The sequence below is a fragment of the Jatropha curcas genome, chromosome 8 (genome assembly GCF_041381405.1).
Source record: "Jatropha curcas cultivar XTBG-Jc1 chromosome 8, XTBG_Jcur_1.0, whole genome shotgun sequence".
Taxonomy (NCBI): Eukaryota; Viridiplantae; Streptophyta; class Magnoliopsida; order Malpighiales; family Euphorbiaceae; genus Jatropha; species Jatropha curcas.
This window is the reverse complement of record NC_143158.1, coordinates 28,275,497-28,298,934: the sequence shown is the minus strand read 5'-3', so window position 1 is coordinate 28,298,934 and position 23,438 is coordinate 28,275,497. Positions and strand designations below refer to the sequence as shown.

General features: G+C 32.3%; 2 protein-coding genes and 1 pseudogene across 5 annotated transcripts in view; all 3 read left to right on the top strand.

Moving 5' to 3' along the window:
* Nucleotides 1–479: 479 nt before the first annotated feature.
* On the top strand, nucleotides 480–4,908 carry LOC105639419 (glutathione S-transferase zeta class). The gene is made up of 11 exons (XM_012223468.4): nucleotides 480–638; nucleotides 761–854; nucleotides 928–984; nucleotides 1,101–1,186; nucleotides 1,298–1,369; nucleotides 1,683–1,736; nucleotides 1,855–1,930; nucleotides 2,902–2,963; nucleotides 3,732–3,788; nucleotides 4,013–4,149; nucleotides 4,608–4,908. The coding sequence occupies exons 1-10, from the start codon at nucleotides 636–638 to the stop codon at nucleotides 4,121–4,123; spliced, it is 672 nt and encodes a 223-aa protein (XP_012078858.1). The 5' UTR covers nucleotides 480–635; the 3' UTR covers nucleotides 4,124–4,149; nucleotides 4,608–4,908.
* Nucleotides 4,909–5,506: 598 nt separating this feature from the next.
* LOC105639482 (aspartate--tRNA ligase 2, cytoplasmic-like) lies at nucleotides 5,507–7,791 on the top strand (annotated as a pseudogene). Its single transcript, XR_016322201.1, has 5 exons — nucleotides 5,507–5,921; nucleotides 6,000–6,101; nucleotides 6,253–6,368; nucleotides 6,893–7,183; nucleotides 7,273–7,791. The product of XR_016322201.1 is annotated as an aspartate--tRNA ligase 2, cytoplasmic-like (transcript).
* Nucleotides 7,792–9,402: 1,611 nt separating this feature from the next.
* Nucleotides 9,403–23,438, top strand: part of LOC105639418 (tetratricopeptide repeat (TPR)-containing protein) — a 27,398-nt gene continuing 13,362 nt past the window's right edge. Inside the window, exons 1-6 of one of the 3 annotated variants that reach the window (XM_089725207.1) lie at nucleotides 9,403–9,884; nucleotides 12,013–12,226; nucleotides 13,225–13,327; nucleotides 13,868–13,975; nucleotides 15,760–15,941; nucleotides 20,615–20,837. In XM_089725207.1, coding sequence (XP_089581333.1) covers nucleotides 12,192–12,226; nucleotides 13,225–13,327; nucleotides 13,868–13,975; nucleotides 15,760–15,941; nucleotides 20,615–20,837 — 651 coding nt within the window. In that variant the 5' untranslated portion in view covers nucleotides 9,403–9,884; nucleotides 12,013–12,191. The remainder of the gene's footprint in view (nucleotides 9,885–12,012; nucleotides 12,227–13,224; nucleotides 13,328–13,867; nucleotides 13,976–15,759; nucleotides 15,942–20,614; nucleotides 20,838–23,438) is intronic. The other 2 variants (XM_020681428.3, XM_089725208.1) reach the window with 2 other exon arrangements.

Genomic DNA, 23,438 nt, shown 5'->3' with positions numbered 1-23,438 from the left:
GTTTTTCTTTCTTCTAAAAACAAAAAGGCGATTGAATTGAAGATAATTATTATATTTCATATAAATAAAGATAAAATTAAAAATTAATATTATTTATGATTTTTTAAAATATTATTTATATTTTAAAATAAAATATTTATATTTATATTTTGGAACGAAGGAAAGATAGTTTTTCATAAGGCCTGAAAAGTCACCGGAGTTTAGAATTTAGGTTGATAAAGATATATTCCAACTTACAGATTGACTCGTATACAATTTATAATAAAAAAATATTATAATCTTAAGCTGCACAGTAAGCAGGTACTGAATTCCCGATTCATTGATCCATGTTCTTGACTGTATTTTTAATGGGTCTTTTCAGGTAAATAAAAAGATATTGCATTTTTGACTTTTATTTTAGTTGAAAAACCCAAAGGCACCAAATTATAATGTGAAACAGGCCATAGTATTATCCGATTGAATGTCGCTATCAGACACTGTTAATTACGTATTGGGTTTTCGAACCCTATATTATATATACAAACAAACATATTATAAAGTTGTAGGTACTACTTGAGAAATAAGGACTAGTACTAGCAGCAGCGCCAGCGAAGAGCGGACGAAGTCAATTCTCTCTATATTTCTTTTCATTTCATATGGTATTTTCAATTCTTTCTCCCTCGGTTTTGATATTCTTTTTGATTTTTCTTTCAGTTCTTGTTTAGAATTGGAAAGAAAATCTAAGATTTTGTGGAAAATTAATGTTTGGATTTGGTCGAAGGCAAGTGTTGAAGAACAACCCATCAAGCTTAAGCTCTACTCCTACTGGAGAAGCTCTTGCTCTTACCGTGTCAGAATTGCCCTCAACTTGAAAGGTTCTTTCTTTTACTGATTGTTATTCATTATTTCTATATGTGAAGCATTTTAATTTTCAATTTCATTTTGCAGGCGTAAATTATGAGTATATACCCGTTAACCTTCTCAAAGGACAACAACACAGTCCTGGTGAGAAGCTTTTATTCTTCTGATGTTTTTAACCAAATTTCAAATTTCAAGTTCTTCTCTTTTTGTTGACAGAAAAAGAAATTTCTTTCCTTCTTTTGTTTGTTTTGTTTGGGTAGAATTTTTGAAGCTGAATCCTATTGGCTATGTGCCTGTGCTGGTGGACGGTGACATTGTTATTTCAGACTCTTTTGCTATCTTGCTGGTTAGTTGATTTTTTATTTTTATTTTTATTTTTTTTCTAAGAATGAGTTGTTATGTTTTTAATTTTTATTATTTTTTGTTGGGTTCAATTTTGTGATGTATGTATATACAGTATTTGGATGAGAAGTATCCTCAGCATCCACTGTTGCCTCGTGATGTTCAGAGAAGAGCCATCAATTACCAGGTTATCATATTGCATTTAAAGTAGAAAGTAATGTCTGGTTAGGTAACAAACGGCAGAATACGCACTTACATCTTGTAGACAGTAAACATTAATTGCTTATGGTTTTTTGCCTTCCTTTTTATTTAAAATAAATCTTTTAGTGTGTTTATTACAATACTTTCATATTTGTATTTGCTTTCTAGAAAAATTAAAATTTTGTCAAAGGTGCTTTTTAAGCAGCAAAATACCTCATTGCCTTTCACTGTTATAGCCTATATGCACAAACATATGAAATTCAGACACTAATGATTTTCTTTAATCACCTGCTACGCAGGCTGCAAATATTGTTTCCTCAAGCATACAGCCCCTTCAGAATCTAGATGTGCTGGTGAGTGTATGAGTGGCATTATTGTATCAAAGTAACCCCTTTTAAGTTATGAATTATGGAGGATGTATTGCGTTCAAGGTATCTTATCTATCTCTTTCTGGTGTGTTTCCTCTCACAGAAATTTATAGGGGAAAAGATCAGTCCAGATGAGAAAATTCCTTGGGTTCAGTATCATGTTCAAAAAGGATTTGCAGGTAAGATCTACCCTGCCACAATGGAATACTTCCATCTATTAAAGCATTAAATTTAGAACAAAGATTGCTGTAAAAACTTGAAAGCTGTTATGTTCTTGATAATGAAATCTCCCATAGTAGTAGAAGAAGAAGAAGAGATAACTTGCTTTCTAAGTTAAACTTTTTGGCACAGATTGTTAAGGTTGTTGCTCTTACAAATTTTTGCCATGTGAATTTTTTTATTTTTTTCTATGTCTTCTAATTATCAGCAAAGGCCTAATGTGAACTAGCTAAGTTATGACCTTGACCACCTGGAATCTAAGAGCTGGCATAGGAATGACAAACTGTGAACCTACAAACATAAACTTGCTAACTTCTAACTATATCAAAGTTTTAATTAGGCTACTTCTTGCGAAGATCAAATGGGATCTTCTAATTATGTCAAACTTTTAACATAAACTTATAATTAATGATGGCACTGGTATAACATTCATATGGTATTTCAACTACACACGTGAAAATTCTCAAAATGGTTCTTTGCAAGGTACAATTATCTCTAATCTTACATAAGTTATGCCTGGTGCCATCAGTTGCATATTTATAATTGATGGATACGTTTAGAATACCATACTATAAGGTTGAATGATCAAAACTAATCTGATTTGACCATGATTGAACTTGAACATATTCGCTGTGTATTTCCTAATTGTTTGAGTAATTAAGATGTTGAGTGTATTTTTAGATAACTTTTAACTTCCATCAATCATGAGAAGCTTTGGAAAAGTTCATACTTCGTGGCTATCCCTGTCTGATTGCTTCTAATGTTTGGTGACAACAAAACCAAAATTGTAGTGATATAAGATGAGTTAATAAGAAGGTCCAATGAAATTTTATTTTGCACCAAATTCACCATTGCAAGAATTCTGGTCTTAAGTTGTGAGTGGTTCTGTTTATTTGAATTTTGGCTTGATGGCTACTGGCATCTGTCTCAGCACTTGAGAAACTGTTGAAAGATCATGCTGGAAAATATGCGACTGGAGACGAAGTTTTCCTGGTTTGTTTTACTTCCTTTCTACCTTTTCATACAATGCACAGAATTCAATCCACAGTCACATATGGAGGTGAGATTCAAAAAGCTTCTGCCAAAGCATGTAATTTATGGATTTTTTTCTTTTAACAAGTCACACCCATATTTTTCTATGAGAAAAAAGAAATGGGGACTTGTTTTTCACCAAAAAGTAAACAAATAAATAAATGTGGACTTCTTAAAATTGTCACAGAGTCTGTCTAATAGGAAATCTGTCACTCTTTACAAGTATAAACTGCTACTTTTCAAGGCAGCAGCTTATTGTAAAACAAAAAGGGTGATCTTAATAACCACGTGGATACTTAATTTCTTTCGCGAGTCAGCTGTATGAGTTCTCCTGGAGTTTCTTTAAACCAATAAAAAATACTGATCTGCTAGAGGATATAGTCGTCTAAAAAGAAAGAAAATAAAATAAATTATTGTTGTTTTGTAACTTGTAATGTCAGTGCAAGTTAGAAGTGGAACAATCAACCTTCTTGCACCAAATGCAATTTAAAGAATTTGAACCGACACCTTGTTCTATGGAAGTCCTGTGTGATCTCTGCTTCCAAATGGTGGAGTGAGTTCCTGGTGGCTGTTGGAGCTTTAAAAGCTACAGTTTGGGAAATGTGATGAACTTCTTTGAATTGCATGTCACCCAATAATGCTGAAACTTCACTTCCACAGTACAATAAACATTTATGTCAAAATATTTGGTGATATGTTAGTCACTTCGAGTTTTATGTTGCCTTGCAGGCAGATTTGTTTCTAGCACCACAGATTCATGCAGCAGAAAGGTTCAAAGTTGACATGGTAGTATTTATTTCCTGAGTTGCATTGCACTCGTACCTTTACTGTACATTATTTTTTTTTCTGGATATGTTGTTTGTCTGTAAACTGTAGAACACACAGTAACCTATTGAGACTGTTACCTAGATATTCTGTTAATTTTATACTTTAGTCTTTGTTACATTTCCCTATGCGGAATGTAATTTTCCAATCAGTTAAAACTTCCTTCTTCCTCAATATTTCTGCAGACTCAGTTCCCTCTTCTATTGAGGTTGTATGAGGCATACAATGAGCTACCAGCATTCCAGAAAGCTATGCCACAAAAACAACCAGATGCTCCTCCATCTATCACCAGCTAAATCAATAGTAGATTTTGAAATTAAAGGTATTAAAACTTACGGTGGAATAATCAACATATATCTGAAAGTTTATAGTTTTTCTCTTTTCCATTTTTTTTTTTCATTGTGATTAAAGTGCTTGCAGTAGATATATATTAGTCAGGTGTGAGGCACTGGAAGATTTTGGTTATATTTGTGTATTCATGTGCTAAAATTTCCTTCTTTTGGCTGCTCTAAAAACGATTATCAAGATTGATGATAGCATAATGCATTTCATAAGTAAAATTTCCTTCTTTTGGCTGCTCTAAGAACGATTATCAAGATTGATGATAGCATAATGCATTTCATAAGTCCAATTTGGCATTTTAGAATTGATTTATGTTTTTCCAATGTTAACTGAAAAATCTCAGTTGTCTTCTACATTTTCTATTTGAGGCATTTGCTTTAAATTGCTACAGCTTACTGTTGTGCTGAAATATCTCCTTTGGTTCATTTCAATGTTCAGATCAACCGTCTCGATCTCAAACAGCATAGAGCACCGCGGTGGAGCTTGAAATAAAGTCATAGAAGTTCAATGCAGTAATAATTAGTTTGAGGCTTGGGGTTTTGCCAGGAAGTAGTCACACAGTTACTTGCATTGAAGATTAATGGCTTGGAATGTGTGACCTTAATTATTCTGTTCTTATGAACTCTGGTAATTAGATTATCTTGGACATGAAGGAGCTCTTTTTGATGGTTTAATTTCACTCAGTCGCCATGAACTGATATAAGCGATTAAAGGAACTCTGATCTGATTATTCTGTTCTCATGCAATGCCCATCCGCAAAACTTGAACCACGTTACTGTCCACGAACTTGATTAATGCTTTTGAAAGCAAAGGCTAGCTCCCATTCGGGTTACAAGCACCAAATTAATTAATTTACAGACAGTTGTTCAAAAAAAGATTAATTAAAATTTTAATTAATAGGAATATTTTCCTAAGTGTAATATTTTTCTCCCAATTTCTATTTTTATATATTATAAATTAGATAAATTATATATTATAGATAGGTTGATGATATTTTATTTGTATTTATAAGTATTTGGCAATGGAGGGAGTAGAAAAAATAAATATTTAACATTAAGAGTTTAGTATTTATCACTAAATGTAAAAATTAAAAAATATTTAATGTTAAATATACTAAACAAATGACGTCATTAATATATAAATAAAGATTTGGTATTAAATGGTATATTTAATTCAGCATTAATCAAGGTTTTCCTAAAAAAATGAATTTAAGTGGGCTGATATTGTTTGGGCCTCAAAGTGGGAGAGGGCTTTTGTTTTTATTCTTTCTGAACAGAAAATAGTTATATATATATATATATATATATATATATATATATATATATTTAAATCATCATTTTCGCACCAAAAAAAAGGAAGAAGTCACAATCTCTCGTTTTCCAGTGAAACCATCAGGCGAAGAAGATACGCTATCGGCCAATTATGGAGACATGCCGCTGTACAAGCTCCAATCCATGGAGGAGCGTGATCCGAGTGAGTGGATCCAAGTGCAAGACCTAACTGAAGTTTTGAAAGACAAGGAAGTGTTAGATCAGAGGCCGGGTTCACACAATAAATGTCAAAAATGATACTGCCTGTGTTGTCGTTAGACAGAAGGGGTTCACTGTCCAGTGTGTGGTTACTATTAAACCTGGGTTGGTTAGCCGCCAGATGTTTGTTTTTGTGGCTGGCATTAGCCTGGAATCGATTATTGATGTTCGAGGCTTTGTTTCGGTTCCGTCGTCTGTTCCTATATGCGGAACTACTCAGAAGGTTATTTATTTTCTTTCTTTTGTGTTGTTTTTTTTATTATTGTTTGGAACGGAATTTGATAGTTGGTTATTATAATAGGTTGAGGTTCAAGTGAGTAAATTGCATTGTATTAGTAGGGCAAGCTCGATCCTGCCTATTAATGTTGGTGTTGCTAGCAGCGGTGGGAAGGAAGCTTTGCAGGTATGGATTGCGATTTTTTTTTTTTTCATGCATATTTGAAATGAAATAAATGCTTATCATTTTAGTTATTAAAGAAACAATTGCGGAGTTTAGATACTAAATTTTGTACCTTTATTTGATGTTTTGAAGGACTATTTGTTGCATGTTACAGGCTGATGAACAGCTTTTTCCTGTTGTTAATCAGGATACATGTTTGAATAATAGAGTTCTGGACTCGCGGACCGCAGCTAACCAGGGGATTTCCAGATTCAGAGTGAAGTTGTCTATGTGAGATCCTTGTGCTTTCACTCTTTTTTGGCGGTTAATTTCTCGTTTGAGCTAAGTTTACTCACATAAACCATGGCATATTGATTTTAAGTTTGATGCAAACTGGTTTTGAATTTGATGATTTTTTTTTATTGCTGTACTTTTCGTCTGGAATGAATAATCATGCTTGTGAATTACTGGTTTATAGTAGTTGGCTATCCTAGAACAGATAGGGATTAAAATCACATTGGACTTGCATACTTAGGCTTGTTTACTGTTGCTTTTGCACTTGAATTCAAGAAATAAGAAAAATTGAACCATTGCTGGCTTGTATTAATAACAAAAGCTGGTGAGTGGTGAGTTTCTATTCATAAACATTGTTTTCATAGTAATTTCCTGTTATCTTCTTTTTCGTTGTACTTATTTGCAAATACACAAACCGTCCCTCTCTTATTCACACACGCTTTAAATTGCTCTTTTTTCTCAGATGTTGGTATTTATACTTGCTAAGCCTTCTTCTCAAATATATTGCCTTTATTTTGCAGATATGCACGCAGTTATTAAATTGAGAAGATTTTGATGAAATCCACGCCTCAAATTTGTTAGCAGGCGCTAGTGAAGGTGGTGCTTCTGCATTTAAGCTGGACTACAAGGGGCAACCTGCATGCTTGGCTCAGTCACATCAACTTCACAAGCAAATGGCAATCTGTGGTGATAAAGAACGTGTCTTTGAGGTCGGTTCTGTTTTCAAAGCAGAGGAATCTTACACACCTAGGCATCTCTGCGAGTTTGTGGGTCATGATGTTGAAATGGAGATTAAAAAACACTATTCTGAGGTAGGAGTTGGCTGTTCTTTTCAATTGTCAAGAGCCCTTGAATTTATTGATGTTCAATGCTTTTCTGTGAAATGATTTTCTTTATGCAGGTAATGGATGTTGTTGATCGGTTATTTATCACGATTTTTGACTATTTGAATGAGCATTGCAAGAATGAACTTGAGGCTGTTCAGAGACAGCATCCATTTGAACCTCTGAAGGTCATTATTCTTCAAAACTCCCAGAAATATCTTCATGGTTTTCTCTTTAATATTTTTGCAATGGCGGTGTTGCCTATGGCTGTAGCTGTGGCGGCGATGGCGGTGAGAGCCACCGGTGGAGGTTCATCTTTGCCTTTTGGATTTGGGGAAAAGTAATTGTTTAGATGGTAATAAATGGATTTGGGGAAAAGTAATTGTTCAGCTAGGTTTTTTTTTTTAAGTTTTAATGAAAAAATATATTATCGTATATAATATATATATATAAGCCGTGTGGGTATAGTGTTGCCAAAACACGATATTTATCATTTAGCCCTTTTATTATTGATTAATTATATTGCTGCCACTTTAAATTGTAAAAAATAACAATAATCAAACCTATGGGATTATTCTCCCCTTATTATTTATTTATTTTTGGCTTTTGAATATTTTCTTTATCTGATGTTTGAGTTTGTATAAGTTATTTAACTGTCAAATTAAATTTTTATTTTCAAAATTTAATTTGAAAAATATGAAGATATAAATTAAATTCATAAATTTATGCTATGAATATTAAGTTTAAAATTAACTTATTCTATTTTGAAAAAATAATATAATATAAATTGTTTTATTTTTTACAATAATAAAAATTTATAAATTATAGTTAATCAGACGGTGGTCTGATTGATTTTCTCATTTATATGAGAAATGTGGGGTCTTGAGTTCGAGTTTTTTTTAGCACATTTATTTTTATCAATTTTGTGTACTGAGAGGAGCGATACTCTCTATTATACAGCCTTAAGTAAATTAAAAAAAAAAATTATCAATTATAAATTAAACAAAAATTAAAATTTTTTAAGATGTTTCTTTTTTATTCCATCTTCTTCAAAAATAGTTCAGTTTTTCTTCTATTTTTTATTTTTAAATTTTTATTTATTATTTTAAAATATTTAAAATTTTGTTACTTTTTTACTAAAAATAGGGTAAAATCCATTTTAAATTCAAAATTTATATATATCTATTTGTTTTTGTAAAATAACTTGCAGAAAAATATTTTCTATAATTTTCTATTAGTTGGAATATTAAAAAAAATAAGCCAAGGAAAATAAGTTGTTGATCAATGGAAAATAAGTTAATAATTAAGGAAAATGACTTACCCTTGTTTAGTGAGAAAAAAATTTTCTAACTTATTTTATAATCCAAAACTAGTTTTTTTGGTCCACTAAGGAACAATCAACTTGTTGAAGAGGTACAATTATCAGCCTACATTGTATTTGAAAGGGTTAAAAATGTGTCAAGAGACTTTTTTTCTTTTTTTTTTAGGGAAAAAATGTTTAAATAATTTATTCATAGGTCAATACCATTTAAAATATATTTTGCATGATATTTTTTGCAACATGATTATTTTAAAATACTCATTAAATTTTTTTAATAATATATTTTTTAAAATATGTTAAAGCTCATGTCATTTAAAATATATATTTTAGCAATATATTTTAAAGTAATTATAATATTTATATATTGTTAAATTATTTTAATATGATATACACTATATTGTTAAATAATTTAATTAAAAAATTTATCGCATTATTAAACTAAATTAATCATCATTATAGTAGTTATAATATAAGAATACATTTTAAATAGAAAATCCAATTATTAAATTTATCTTTAATATAAATTATTTATGAATAATATAATAGGTGTAAATGCATTATTCATATCATGGAAAATTAAATTTGTTAATGTTATATCAAATGTTGAAAAATATTTTCCAAGAATGTTTTAGGTTGAAATGACCGGAAAATTTTTTTTTGTAGAAGTTCTTCGTTTAAAAGCCTAAATATTAATTTTAACCGATCACGTGTTAGGATATTATTAGATTTAAAAATTAATAAAATTATACTATGTGAAATATTTAAACAAAAATGTAATAATAAATACCTTATTTGTTAAACCAAACTTAAAGAGTCAATTAAACTATTGGAAAATCAATTAAAATAAAAAAAATCAGGATTTGGACCTAACCAAATCCGATTCCAACCAAATCCTCCCCCAAAAAATACCTATAACAAAAAATTTCTAAAACCTTACTCCGTGTTAGCGCGACCTCCACTCCCCCATCCCTTTTTCGTTTTCCGATCACCGGAGACCAGCCCCATTCCGCCACCGCTTCCTACCGCCCCGCCGCTCCAGCTCCCTTGCCGCTTCCCTCTCCCTCTCCCTCTCCTCTGTTATCTCAGGCTAGCGTAGCTAGCGCAGCTGTCGCAGGAAACCTGCGATTTCGTTCGATCAGGAAATCGCATTACAGCTCTCTCTTCGATTTCCGGCGACTCCAGTGCAAGTGGTCAACTCCAGCCTCTCTCGGGTGGACGACGAAGCTCCGGTCTTCCTCCGGCGACTCACCTTCCCATTTACCGGCCTGAGTGCGGCGCAGTAGCGAGAAAGAGTGAGTTGAGCGTGAGCAGTGTTTTTACGATCGCTCTAACTGGAAAATTTTGATTTCCGGCGTATTCTACCGTTGGGTAAGCCATATTTCGACCCTATTAGATTTATTTCATGAGTTCTATGTCTTAGCTGAAGGATTTGAGGTATAAATTGAGTTAGTATAGAATTTGAACCCCTAGCTTCTATTTCTGAAGATTAGCTTAGAAAGTTTTGCTAAAAATTGTTGTTGGAAGCTATAATCTGAATTTTGGGTAAGCTAAGCAGTATACATATATATATATATATATATATATATATATATATATATATATGTTAACTCTTGATAGAAATTTTTATCTTTACCTTGTAGTTGATATATGAATTGAATTCGCATTGCAAATATAATTGATTCATGTATAGAAATAGGTAGATTATTGCTTCTATTGCAAATTTTATGAAGAATCACCATCAATCCTTTGGAAACAAGAATGTTTCAGGCTTAGGTGAATTAGGATCGGCTTTACCCTTCCTTTATTACAAGTTCCCTCAATTGATTTTGACATGCTTGATTTGTTAAGTGGTGGAAGTTTAAGAATTTTTAGCTACTGTTCATATGTTGTAAAGGGGGATTGTGCTAAAGTTAGGTAGAATGGATGCTGCAAACCTATTTCTTGCTAGATTAATAGATAAATGCACACATTGTAGATTTTGGCAAAGAAATTGGAATTTTCTTATAATGGCAGCTACCACTTCAAGGTCTTTATGATATTCGAGTTGATGTGAACTCATGACTGGATAATTTCGGCTAGCTACATACCAATTGCTGACTATCAGTTGGATTACTATTAGATAAAGATCCAATAGCAAAATTAACTAAGCCATGATATCTATATTTAGCTTTTAAGCCGAAGTGAGTAAAAATCTGTAAATCTTGGCTAGTAGTGCTTATTAGTTAGGATATGAACTGGTTTAATTTAAGATGTGTATGCTAGAATATACGTTAGAATTTTTACATTTAGATAGAAATAATTAATTAGAATTGATGAGTATTGGGCATAGAATATAATATGAGAACTTTAGTCGTAAACTGAAATTTAGTTGCCAAATTCAATTCTACTTATGTATTCGTTATCTTTAATTCAAATATTTCCAATTGCCGTTATGAGAATAATTATATATTTGATGGACATTAATCACTTTTTGGTCTATTTAGCTTGTGATATCTCATGTTATTGAATGAGAAGAGTTATATGATTGCTATAAATTCTGGGTGAAGGAAATTGAGTTTTGTTGAAATGGCAGAAGCCGTATGGGAATCTCCATTGTTTTATTTGAAACAAGTTAAAGAAATAAAATTATACATCAATTACTTGTAAGACAATAAAGGAAGTGATGCTTTTGTTGCTATCTTTGGTTTGAGATTTGAGGTTTGTTGGTGAGGGGTAACAGTTAGGTTGGAGAGTTTCATAAATTTTTGCTGGGGTTGAATTAATAATACTGCTGTGAACTCATTCCCTCATTTGGTAACGATCTTAGTAGTGTTTAATGATGGATTTTAGAAAATGAGAGAATCATGAAAAAGGTGGCAGCTAACTTGATTGATTGTTTAACTTTGTTATGAGTAGAAGAAAAAGATGTTATATAGTAACTTTGATGAGCAATGATTGAGCAATGAGTGATCAATGTATTCTAGTAGACTTGGGTAAGGAGATTGTGATTTTATTATGATGACAGCAGCTATGCTGTTTATTCTTATGAGATTAACAGTACTTAGATTTGAAAGGAAGGCTGTATATTTAACTTTTGTTGGGAATCGGATAAGTTAGCAATTAGGTAATAAGTGTTGGTTAGAGGTTAGGATCTCCTAGTAGTTGGCAACTACTAGCTAGAGGAATGTCACAGGTTTTACTTGAATTAAGCTTGTATTAGACCCGCACTTGTTCTCTTTAATTGGTAAGTGATCATAAAAGTATTTAATGATAAAATTTGATAATAACTCATAAATCGCAAATATTGGCAGCCGCTACCATAGCTGTATACTTGAGTTATTGCTCTTATATGTAGAAGATGATAAAACTATGTTTATTTAATATTTAAGTAACTATTTCTATATCTATATCGAATATATTTATAAAGCTTGCATATAAGTTTCTTTTCAGTGAACTTGCATTGATTTGGATTGGGTGATTACTTGTGCTGTGATAATGCTTTTCTTTGGTTGTGTAGAGCTGGGATGAAGTGGGTCACATGGGTTTATGAGAACGGTCTATGATACCGTCGGCCATATATGGGGAGTTCGGCGGCCTCGTGTGCATCTGATGATATATATTGCAATAGGACATCTCGATCAAAACATGTAGAGGAAAATTGCAAATAAGATATGCAAAAAGCTACAAATCGGTAAAATGAATGTGAAAAACTCGGCAAAGGATATTAGAAGGTAGTTAAGGAAAAAATTGACCGAAACAAATTGATTACCTTAAGAGTCAGAAAATGAGAAATTTTAGTTATTAAATTGAATCTTTAGCTATAAATTCAAGTAGGTATTGAAGCTTTAGCTATAAGTTCAAGTAGCTAGAACGAAATGGTTACTTGAAAAGTTGAAGGACCTGAATTTTTGTTCAGTTGTGTGGATGTTGATTTGGAACCGGAATTTGTATCAGCAAATGAGACTTGTGTGGATGTTGAGCTTTGAAGCAATGATGTTGGATGGGAAAATATTGAATCAGTAGCCCAATGGATGGCCCATCTATGGGATTACTCATTCACAATTTTCCCATCCGCCGTCATTATGTCACAACTCAAGATCCTCACAAGTCTCATTTGCTGATCAAAATTCTGGTGAAATTGCAACACAATGCAAACACACTAGACCAGTTCCAAAATCAAAATATTTCGAGCCTTTTTGTTACAATGTTGATTTCAAACCGATCAAAGTCCTCTTCTGCACATAGCATTGCCGCAGCTCTTCCCCGTACTCTAGCCTTTTTCTTCTCTTTTCACAGCGTCAATTCAATTTTTGTTTGATCTCATTAAATTTTGGTTATATAAAACAAACTACCTTCTATGTCTAAAAGAAGGGAAACAATTACTTTGATTCAGTGAATTCAAGTTCCTTATTTTACCCATTCTTTTTTTTTTTTTCCATTGTTTCACAGAGATTCTTTTTGGCTGGCGTTTCTGTATGTTCATGTTTATCTGATTCTAATTTTGAGACAAAAGCTGTGACTTTGTATTTGTTTTGGCATGAATTGGCCCATCTGGACAATTGTAACAGTAACGGACAATTCTCCATTATACTTGAATTCAGAGGATTGTGGAAGTTCCAATTAAGAAGTGATTGTAATCGTATTATCTTCCATGCAAACTAAGTTTTACTAGTGTGATGTTAATATACTTGTATTTGGACTTATTTTTGTAAGTGTTTTCAAATTATAGCGTGGGGCCTAAGATGAAATCTAGCCAAGAGTTTATATCTGGAGCTATCATGGATGAAATAATGGAAGCCATGAGTTACGGTATTCGGAGAAAGTCACGAAAGGTATGTCATTTTGTGCAATCTCTCTATTTCTTAAATTTATTATTGCCTCAAAGGTTCTTTACCATCTATAATTTCTGAAAGTTATAAGAGTGTTTTGAGAATGTTTTTGGCACAGTTTGTACATATAAACCAAGGCAAATTGCTTAGAACAACTTTTCATCTTGATTTGTTATGATTTATGTGATAATGTCTTACACAAAATGAACAAAAAATAACTTTTGGGCCTCTCAAGGTAATGAAATAGGCACCACAGTACAAAACTTCTACAACTATGGATCATATTCATCTGAAATCATTAATTCTGCTTTATTTTTATATGATTATATTTCTTTATGGAGACTGCCTTTCTTTAATGTGGGGTATGGATAATTTGTTATTTCTTTCCTGGTTGTTACTTCATCATTATTTACTTTGACCTCCAAAGCCTCATGCTCTCTTGAGAAAAGAGGCAGGGATGAAGAATTGGAATGTTGAATTTGTTCTTTGTGTATGTTAGATTAAAATATGTTAATAAATTGTTCTTACTCTGTTCTAATGCAGTCTAAGAAAAAAGGTAGGAGAAGGGGATCAAAGAATAAGCTTAGCCCTGAAATCACTAAGATGCTGGGTGATGGCACTGTTCTGTATGCACATGGCCGTTATGAAGAGGTAAGCAACATGACAAATCTCCATGCTCTATTTGAAGGAAAACTTTTCTTGTTTAACCATGATTTCACATTTGATGTGAAATCATCATTTCGCATGATAACTCCGAGTTGTTTGGGAACTGAAATATAAATTGATATGTATAGATGAACCCCTGAACTTGACCAAATAAACTTGTTTGTCCTTTAGTGCCTCACTTTAAATCTTTCTCCTGGAGTTGTGCCATTGGACTCTTATTATAGGTCCTGTTGAATCCAATTTCTTCTGCTTAGCATGAAATGTGAGTGCTCATTTGCTGATCTGGAGAACAGAAGGCTGAGTTGGATCATCAGGCACCACATTAGGTGCTAATACACTCTTTATTTCATAAGCAAATTTGTAAATTTGCATGCATCTTCAAACTGTAACTTTGTCACCATATTGGAGAAAATGAGGCTGTGCAATTTGGTTAACATTTAAGGGTTGACTGACTGAAAATTTTGCATTTTGACACAATACAAAAATAGGAACTAGCTTTCGTTCATTAAAGAGCAAATCGTTAAAAAATTCGGCACCAAGCATGTCAAGATCACAACAAAATGATGAATAAGAGCATGAATTCAAGTATGAATTTGTGGCAAAATGCGTACCAAAGAAGTATGGCCTTGGCCTGTTACAACATTGCATCAGGGATTTAACTCTGTATAAAAATTTTTTAATTGCAATTACTCATTTGCTTGCTTGTCTTCAATGTAATTACTAACTATACCCTTCACAACATAATTCAAGTCTCCGTTCATCCTTATCTCAATAAAATTTCTCAATATTCTTTTATAAGCACAAACTGATGCAGAATAGAAATTCAATAAACCTGTCTCTATTTACTTTATGTGAAATTGCCAAACCTAGACCAAGATGAGGCACGTTAAAGAGCCTTTCCTTGCCCAAGTGTGTAGGTCATTTTCTGGTTTGCTTTTGACAGCATTAATTGATATTTGACTCTTGTTTGAACATGGATTATCTACTGTTTTATTTATTTATTTATTTTTTAATTTCCACTGTCGTAATGTTGCACTTCATTTTGATTTACTTCATGTCATCATGTTATTTTCCATGTGAAATTTTATGTTTCCAAATTTTTTTCCCTTGGAAAATAACTTCTTGTTGAACTTTTCTTAATCATCACTTGAAAAGATTTTCTTAGAAAATGAATCGTTTTCGTATTGGGTGTAGATTGAAAAATCAGCCAGGAATTTTCTTGTGTGTTAAGTATGCTTCTGCTATTAGATTATCATTTTTCTTTCAATGAAAATGGCAATGAAAAATATTTAGACAAATGAGGACTCCATATATTTTCATTTTCTTTTAGGATACTTGAATACAAGTACAAAACATATGCGTGAGGTAAATTTTAATTGTTGCTGGTCGTCAATGACACTAACGATAAATCAACAGCGGGTGATGCTCATGTGCATATGTGAATTTGGAAGTAGATTGGACATGGGTTATTTTTCCTTTTGACCTGAAATACATGATCACTATGGTTTCTTATGTTCCCAACACTAGATGTAAAATATGATTTTTGGAAGATTCTCTTTTTCCTACCATAGATCCTGGGGGAAAGTGTTTCTAAATATATACCAATACTTTTGCAAAATAAATCAAGCATTGATTTGCTACTTTGAGTTTTGCCATATTCATTTTATTATTGGGATTGTTTTGGTTGTTGATGGCTTCAATTTATTAAACAATCTTTAATTTTAATAAGTGGCAGTTCGTCTTTGTTGACTCTTTCAAATATTTTGTAGGCCATATCTATTCTGAATGAAGTTGTTAGGCTAGAGCCTCGTGTGCCTGATTCATACCATACACTTGGTCTTGTCCATATGGCACTTGGTAATGCTGAAAAAGCAATGGGATTTTATACAATTGCAGCACGCCTTATGCCAAAAGATTCACCTTTGTGGAGAATGCTCTTTTCCTGGTACAAGTAAGTAGTCTTACCTATGGGATCACTGTTAGTGCTATTGCAAAATTTTTCTTTAAATGGTTGTGATTTTATTCCGTTGTAATCGCTTATATAAGTGATGTATAATGATAGATGTATGTGTCTCAAGTAGAACATTTCAGTTAATCTTAATACTTTTGTCATGTGATCTCCTCTGCGTTTAAACTTTGCATCATAATTATCTGTCTCTGAATTTCAGATAGGGTTGTAAACGAGCCAAGCCGAGTCGAGCTTTGGTGAGCTCAGCTTGTTTAAAAATAGCCAAGCTCAAGCTCGACTCGGCCTCGGCTCAATAACCATAAATGAGCCAAGCTCGAGCTCGAAATCTATTAACCAAAACGGTGTCGTTTAGTATGGATTTTAATTGATTTTGGCTTACTGAGCTAAATCGTGAGCTCGACTTGGCTCGATAAGGCGAGCTTGACTCGGCTCGATACGGCTAGCTCAAGCGAGCTAATGATCCAAGCTCGAGCTCGGCTCGATAAGCTTATTGACTGAGCTCGAGCGAGCTTTTATCGGGCCGAGCCTCGAGCAGCTCACGAGCGGCTCTGCTCGTTTACAGCCCTAATTTTAGATGGTTGATTGAGGCTTTATGCTTAGCTTTGCTTCTTCTAATTGATTTTGTAATTACATTTAACTCTAGTTGTGATGAGCAAATGCAAATATTAGTATTCCATGTAAGCTTTGATAACATAGTAAAGAATCAGAAGTAAAATAAAATTGCGTGCATAAAGTATCATGCCTTAATACCATTTCACAATATGTTCTGTATAGATTAGCTATACGTAAAAGGATAGTTGTCAAGCATGCATAATCCATTCCAATGTTTATTGGCAAACAAAACTATCTAATTCTTGATCATGGATACTTATTTTCCATTTTAACTTTACATCATAAGAAATTTGACAATGGTAAGCTATTATCTTTTGCAATGTATTATAGAAAAGTTTATACAACTTTGGGTGTGAGGGCTGTTCAGTAAATTGACACATCTATCTAACCTCATGTTTAAAGAGGGTTAAAATCCTGTTAATTTGGCACTCTTGCTCCAGTGGGAAATTGTTATGATGTCATTAGAGCTGGATTTTTCTTTTGCATTTGATGATTAGGAGCAAATATGGGTTCACCATGATTTGTTTGGACATCAGCAAACTCCACATCCACATCAATTCTGTAGTGAGGAGGTTCTTGGTTTCTTTGTTAATCCTTGATACCCGAAGAATATGCTAGCTAGCACTTTTTGTTGATTGGTCCATGGTATTACACTAACCTAGGTCTGTAGTATTACGGTAATGCAGGCCTGTAGTATCTTAGGTTTGGTAGTCCAAAAGAAATTGTTGTCCCTAGAATGAGGATGCTAAGTCCCAAATGAGGAGAGTTGTTACACCATTTTGCATTGGCAATATAATCAGCAGATCCTTGGTATTTTTGTTGGCCAATGACAGTAAGCCGCTCTTGATTACCACTTTTCTGTGATGGGCTGTTTGTTATGATTTTGAAGGTTATAATCAATTTTTACCCACTTGACAGATGTGGAACCAAGAGAAGAGGAACCAAAGCATACAAGAACAAAAAACGGTTATCCTAAAGTTTTTAATTGGTGGTTTTGGATGATCAAGTCCTTGAAATTTATTTTTCTTAGTGTATTATTCCTTCTTCATTCTGTATGATATGATATAATGTTAGAGACGCAACTACGGCAGTTTAGTCTTCCTATTTAGTAGTTTGCTATTTTATTTTTGGTAGGAGATAAACTATTTAGTAGTCTTCTTATTTAGTAGTTTCCTACTTTCGTTTTTGGTAGGAGATCTACTATTTAGTAATCTTCCTATTTGGTTGTCTTTCTATTTAGTAGCCTTCCCATTTAGTAGTTTCCTGTTTTATTTATGGCAGGAGTCTAGGTGATCTCATTCTAATACAATTACTTTAATTATTACTTATATTCCTTTATAAATTGGAGGCTTTAAGCATGAAATAAAACAAGCTGAATTATTTTTGACTAAAATCTAGACTCTCTAATGAGTCTAAGGTTAGAGCTCCCTTTTAACGAGCCTGTGGTTAGAGCTCCCTTTTAACAAGCTCACAATTTTCAGCATCAATTGGTTAAGGAAAGAATCATAGTAAAACAAAAGCTTTAACTTTTGAATCAGATTTTACTGTTCACAGGCTCGTGATGAGATCATGGTTGTGTGAACATAACATGTAAAGTTGGTTATATTTCCTTATTAGATTTTTATGCAACTTATTGTTTGGGACTATGCAAGAAAAGTAGGATTTTGTAATATCATTAAGGAGTTTTGTTATTGAAAATTCATTTGCTTCCTACTTGGTGCCTAGAATTCTTCCATTAAGGATTATTGATCCTAACAGGAGAAGTTATTAAATCTTTAAGACTAATGCTATATCTACTTGTTTTCTTTGGTTTTAGTTAATAAAATGTCTGAATCTTAGTAAGTTTCTGATAGGCAAATTTCGCAATTGCATGAATAGTAACAAGTAATAAAGTAGAGTAGAGTATTATTCTCACTAGGATTATATACCAAGTACCAAAATTATTTTTTAGACTATCAAACTGAGTTTTTTTTAATTAAAACTAAAATAGAACTAATTAATTTAAATTAGGAAAATCAATCAATTGCAATTCACAAGGAGACACAATAAGCACATAATTTATGGGGTTCTCTACTTCACTTAAGCCAACATGATATAATTTCTTTTTGCTGCTCTTATGTTTGTGAGAATAATAGTAATTTTTTGACCCAAGCAAATCAATATTGAGAGCTCGACATTTTCATTCAGTCACCACCAATCAATTGAAAACTATAGTCAAAGATCCAATTGTTATAACTAGAAGGTCGCCATATAGAAATTTAAAGATGTAACGAAATGTAGTATCTTTTTTCTGTTGATCTATTTATGGATGCTTATGGGGCTCTCATGGTGGTGGTTTTTGAATGTGATTTGACATGATTGGAAGAAGGCATGACTACAGTTCCAGAACCTTTTTTCAGTTATAAAAAAGGTGGAACCGAAACCGAACCGCTTTTAGGCGGTTTCTAAGACGGTTTTGGAATTGCTGGTTTTGATTTTGTTCTAGTTTTGAACCAAAATTTTTTAGATTTGTAACTTCAATAAATAATAATAATAAATATTACTATTGAAAAAAATCAAACTAATTTAATAACAATTCTTAAAAGTTACTTTAAAATTATAATAAAACAAAAAAATAAGTTGAGAGTTTTTTTAAGAACATGTTTTTCACGATTTCAAACCGAAATTGCCAGTTTTAAACCCAAACTGCTAATTTTGGTTTCAAAAAATGAAGAATCGAAACCGAACGTGAAGTGCACGGTTTCGGTTACAGTTTGGAATCGGAATCGTTGACTACGGTTTAGTGTTGGTTTTGATCAGTTTAGTTTCAGTTTGGTTTCGGTTTGAAACCGAACCGTGGTCATCCCCAATTAGAGGGCACCTCTTTTCTAGTTTATTTACTACTTCTAGCTTGGTTTCCTATAGTTTTAACTAGGTTGCATCTTTATTTCCATTTTTATAAATTATTTGTAATGTTTTTAGAATTAGACCGAACATCGAACTGGCTTGCGGTTGGACTAGGTCAATTCGGTTCAACTGCGTTTTTTTACTTTTTAATTTTTTGTAAAAAATTAACAAAATATACTCATAAATAATATTATAATGAAAAAATAATGTAATTATAAATGTATAATTATTTTTTAAACCATCCATCATCTAATGTTAATCTATGATTATTAATTTTTATGTCATTTATTATCCAGACCAAATATTATATATTGAACATAAGAATAGGTTATAGTAATTTAAATGTTATAATAATGTTTAAATCATTCATAAATCATACAAAATATAAAAATATTGTGTGCTAATTAAATTAAATTTTTTATTATTTATTAAGTAAATAAATAAATAATTATTAGTTATAAAATAAGAAAATTTTAAAAATTTTTGGTACACCATAATTGATGTTGATTTTTCATGAAAATTTACAATATTTATTTGTAATTTTCGGACCTTTCATTTATTATGATTTTCGGACCAATTATATTTTTAAGAAAAAGTATGAGCTTTTTGAAGAAAAAAATTGTGAATTCCGAGATTTGAACCCATGACTTTTTAAAAAGTAACTTTGTGCCTTCACCATTTGATCCATTTAGTTTACAGTGAAAAATTTAACTTTTTTATCTAAAATTAACGCTGCTGCAAACCAGACCATATCGGACCGGACCAAAAACTGGTTTGCGATTTAATTGGTCCGATCAGCTGGTCCGGTCTTGCTTTCAAAACATTAATTCTTTGAGCTGCTTCGGAGTTCTCACTTCCCATCCACTTTGGCTTTGCAAAGATGACTGGTCACCATTCAGTGGTCAAACTTATGATGTTGAATACCTCTGCAATCCACTTTGCCTTTGAATTCACTAATTTTCATGTTCAGGATCCTTATTTCTGCACTATCCATAACAGTTTTTTTTGTCCTTTTCTCTTCCAAAGCATTCTGACCTGTGCCTTAGCTTATCCTTATATATTGAAATATGATTTAACAAGTGTATATGCTAGTTAGATAATTGTTCATTCTGTTTTTATTTGCTGCATGACAACATAATCTATCGAACAAAATGCAGTGAAAGAGGAGATTTAGCTAGAGCCTGGATGTACCTTTCTAAAGCTATAAGGGCAGATCCTAATGATATTACATTGAGAGTTCTTCAAGCATCAATCTATGTTAAACTCGGAGATTTTCAAAGAGCCGCTGAGTCTTATGAACAAATATCACAAATCTTTCCTGAAGATGTTGAAGCTCTGAAGAAAGCTGCTAAGGTTTTACTTAATTTTTCCTTTTCAAAGGTTTATTGGCTTAATCATGCTTGCTACTTTACCCATCAAAATATTAACTTTTTCTTTACTATTTATGTCATTTGATTAATGAAGCTAACAGAAACCACCTCTTTTCCTTAGGTCTCATATGTTAACGGAGTGTTATAGGTCTATATTTAAATCTAGGCATTGAGGAGGGGTAATAGCTATAGCATTTTTTTGTTGTTAGATATACATAAATATATTGAAACTTGAAAGATACTTATGAACCTACTGCAAGGACTGTTCTGTCACAATGTGGGGGGAAAAACACTTGTCCTAGTCAATTTATATTAAGGATTAACCCCAAGCTCTTACCTGTTTTCTCTGGTTATGGATGAAGTTGCTAACAACCCGATTTGGGTTAAGTAGAAGTTGGAACATTGGTGAAGCATTTCGTTGGCTAAAGGATTTCAGATATGAAAAAGTAAAAATGGAATATATCCATTGCTTTTTGATTATTGAAACTGACAGCTTGGATTAAACTGAGGGAGTATAAGTTCTGCAAAGCTATCACTTTTGGTGCTGAGGGTTCTATGTTGTGAAGGGATGTGGAGAGTAAGAGAATACTGAAATCAGATTAAGTTGGGTTGGTTAATAAACAGAGAGGTGAAACTGGTGTATTTTGTGGTTGTAAAATCATTGTTAATTTGAAAGCACAAAAAGAGTATGCTTAAGATACGAATGCTGAAAATGGAAGCATGAAAACAGAAGCAAGGACTTACAGGGAATGAGTATGTTTATGGGAATGTAGAAGTGGCAATCCTTGATTATTTGAGGGGCAGCTAATTGAGATGGTCTTTTAACTTCCAGCAGTAATAAATCTAAGCTAATTGAATGAAGTGGATGAAAGTTAGATTGATAATGACCTGCTTGAAGTGGTCGCTAAGGATTTTGTATAGCATGACCATATTGAAATTATTGCCAAAAGTCAAGCCAAATGAAGGATAATGATTGAGGTTGAGTTTACTTGAATTATATATTTTATGATTGTTTGGGGATTTAGTTATAAATTTTTCATGATTTCCCAAAGAAGGAAAAGATATTTATAAGTTTTTCATGATTTCCAAGAGAAGGGAAAGATGTTGTGAAATGCTAATATTGTGATGTTGGACAGAAAAAATAACATTGTGTTATGAAGTATACTATCTACATAAATAAGAGTAGATAAAATGAGATAGAAGCGGAGGATAGAAGAACTCTAGGTGTCTTGATTTGGGCAGTTAATTTATTTGGATTTCTGTCTATACAAAGCAATCTTTGTAGGATCAAAATTGTGCTGTTGCCAAGATTGGCGTGGGAGACATTTTGACATCTTATACTTCGTAAATTTCATTTTAAGAATTATATTTCTGTTTTTTTCCATTTGAAAGTTATCATGCTTGCTCTCATAATTTTCTTAATAAATGTCTTATTAAGCTAAATTGAGATGGTTGTTGATAATTGATCCTGGTTATTGATAGTAGTTGTTGATGGCTGGTAGTAATAGTTGCAAACATGTGATGGTCAATAATTACTTGTTGGTAAGAGTTGAAACTTGTTGTTGCTGACGGAAAAATTGACTTACTTGAGGTATAATTCTCCAAAGTAAGATAATTTTCTACTACTCAGCTTAACTTTCGGCTTTGTTGTAGAAAATCGGCATGTACATGAATATCACAAGTAGTAAAAACTTGTTCACACGAGGATCCTTTTGATTAGTAAGATAATTGATCCTAGCAATTGTATGTTTCCAGACTAATGATTAATTTTGATTTAAGAAAATGAAATTCAAAAAGTAACTAACCGCTCAATTCAAAACAATTATTCTGAAGACATAAGCAGGGGATAAAGGACCTCATGGATTTAGGTTTTACTAGCCTAATTTAGCTATGGTTGATGGTCTAACTCGTTCTATCTAAAAATGATCTGTTCTGAAGGTGATATTTACTAAGGTAACTAATGTTCTCTTTCAAGATAAAAGTTGTATTTTATAAGTTTACTCGTTAAATTTCTTGGAATTCCAATGAAATCTTCAAATTAGTTCTGCTTATATCTAACCAGAATTTCCTTGGCTCAATTGCTAGCTTTTGCAATCACAAATTTCATCTTTCAGTTCTTCATTTGAAATCTACAAATCATGCAATTATGGTACCAACACAATCACAAGCATTAAGAGAAATAACAATTGAATCAAAGCAGAAAATAATCTTGGATTGAATGATATTATTAATTAACCATAGAAGACTTAGAGGGTTATATATTCAAATTCAAGAATAAAAAAATTAGCCTAACCTGTTTGACAAGTGAATCCACAAAGTATTAAATAAAAACTTCCATGCAAAGCTTGAAGTTCTAGGGCTGGAAATTCTTCTCGTCTTCAATCTTCTTGATAGAGAAATTTTATGAGTTCTCGTGGAAATTCTTCCTTTAGACTTGATCGTTTCTTTAGGCTTTTTGTACTTAGAATCCAAGTAGGAAAGCATTCTTTTAATTTAGGAAGAGACCCAATTAAAATAGAGATCAGCTAGAAATTTGCCAATTAAACTTGCATTAATTAACAGCCATTAGCTCCGCAATGCTCTGGCCATTAGAGTTCTCTGGATCTTCAAG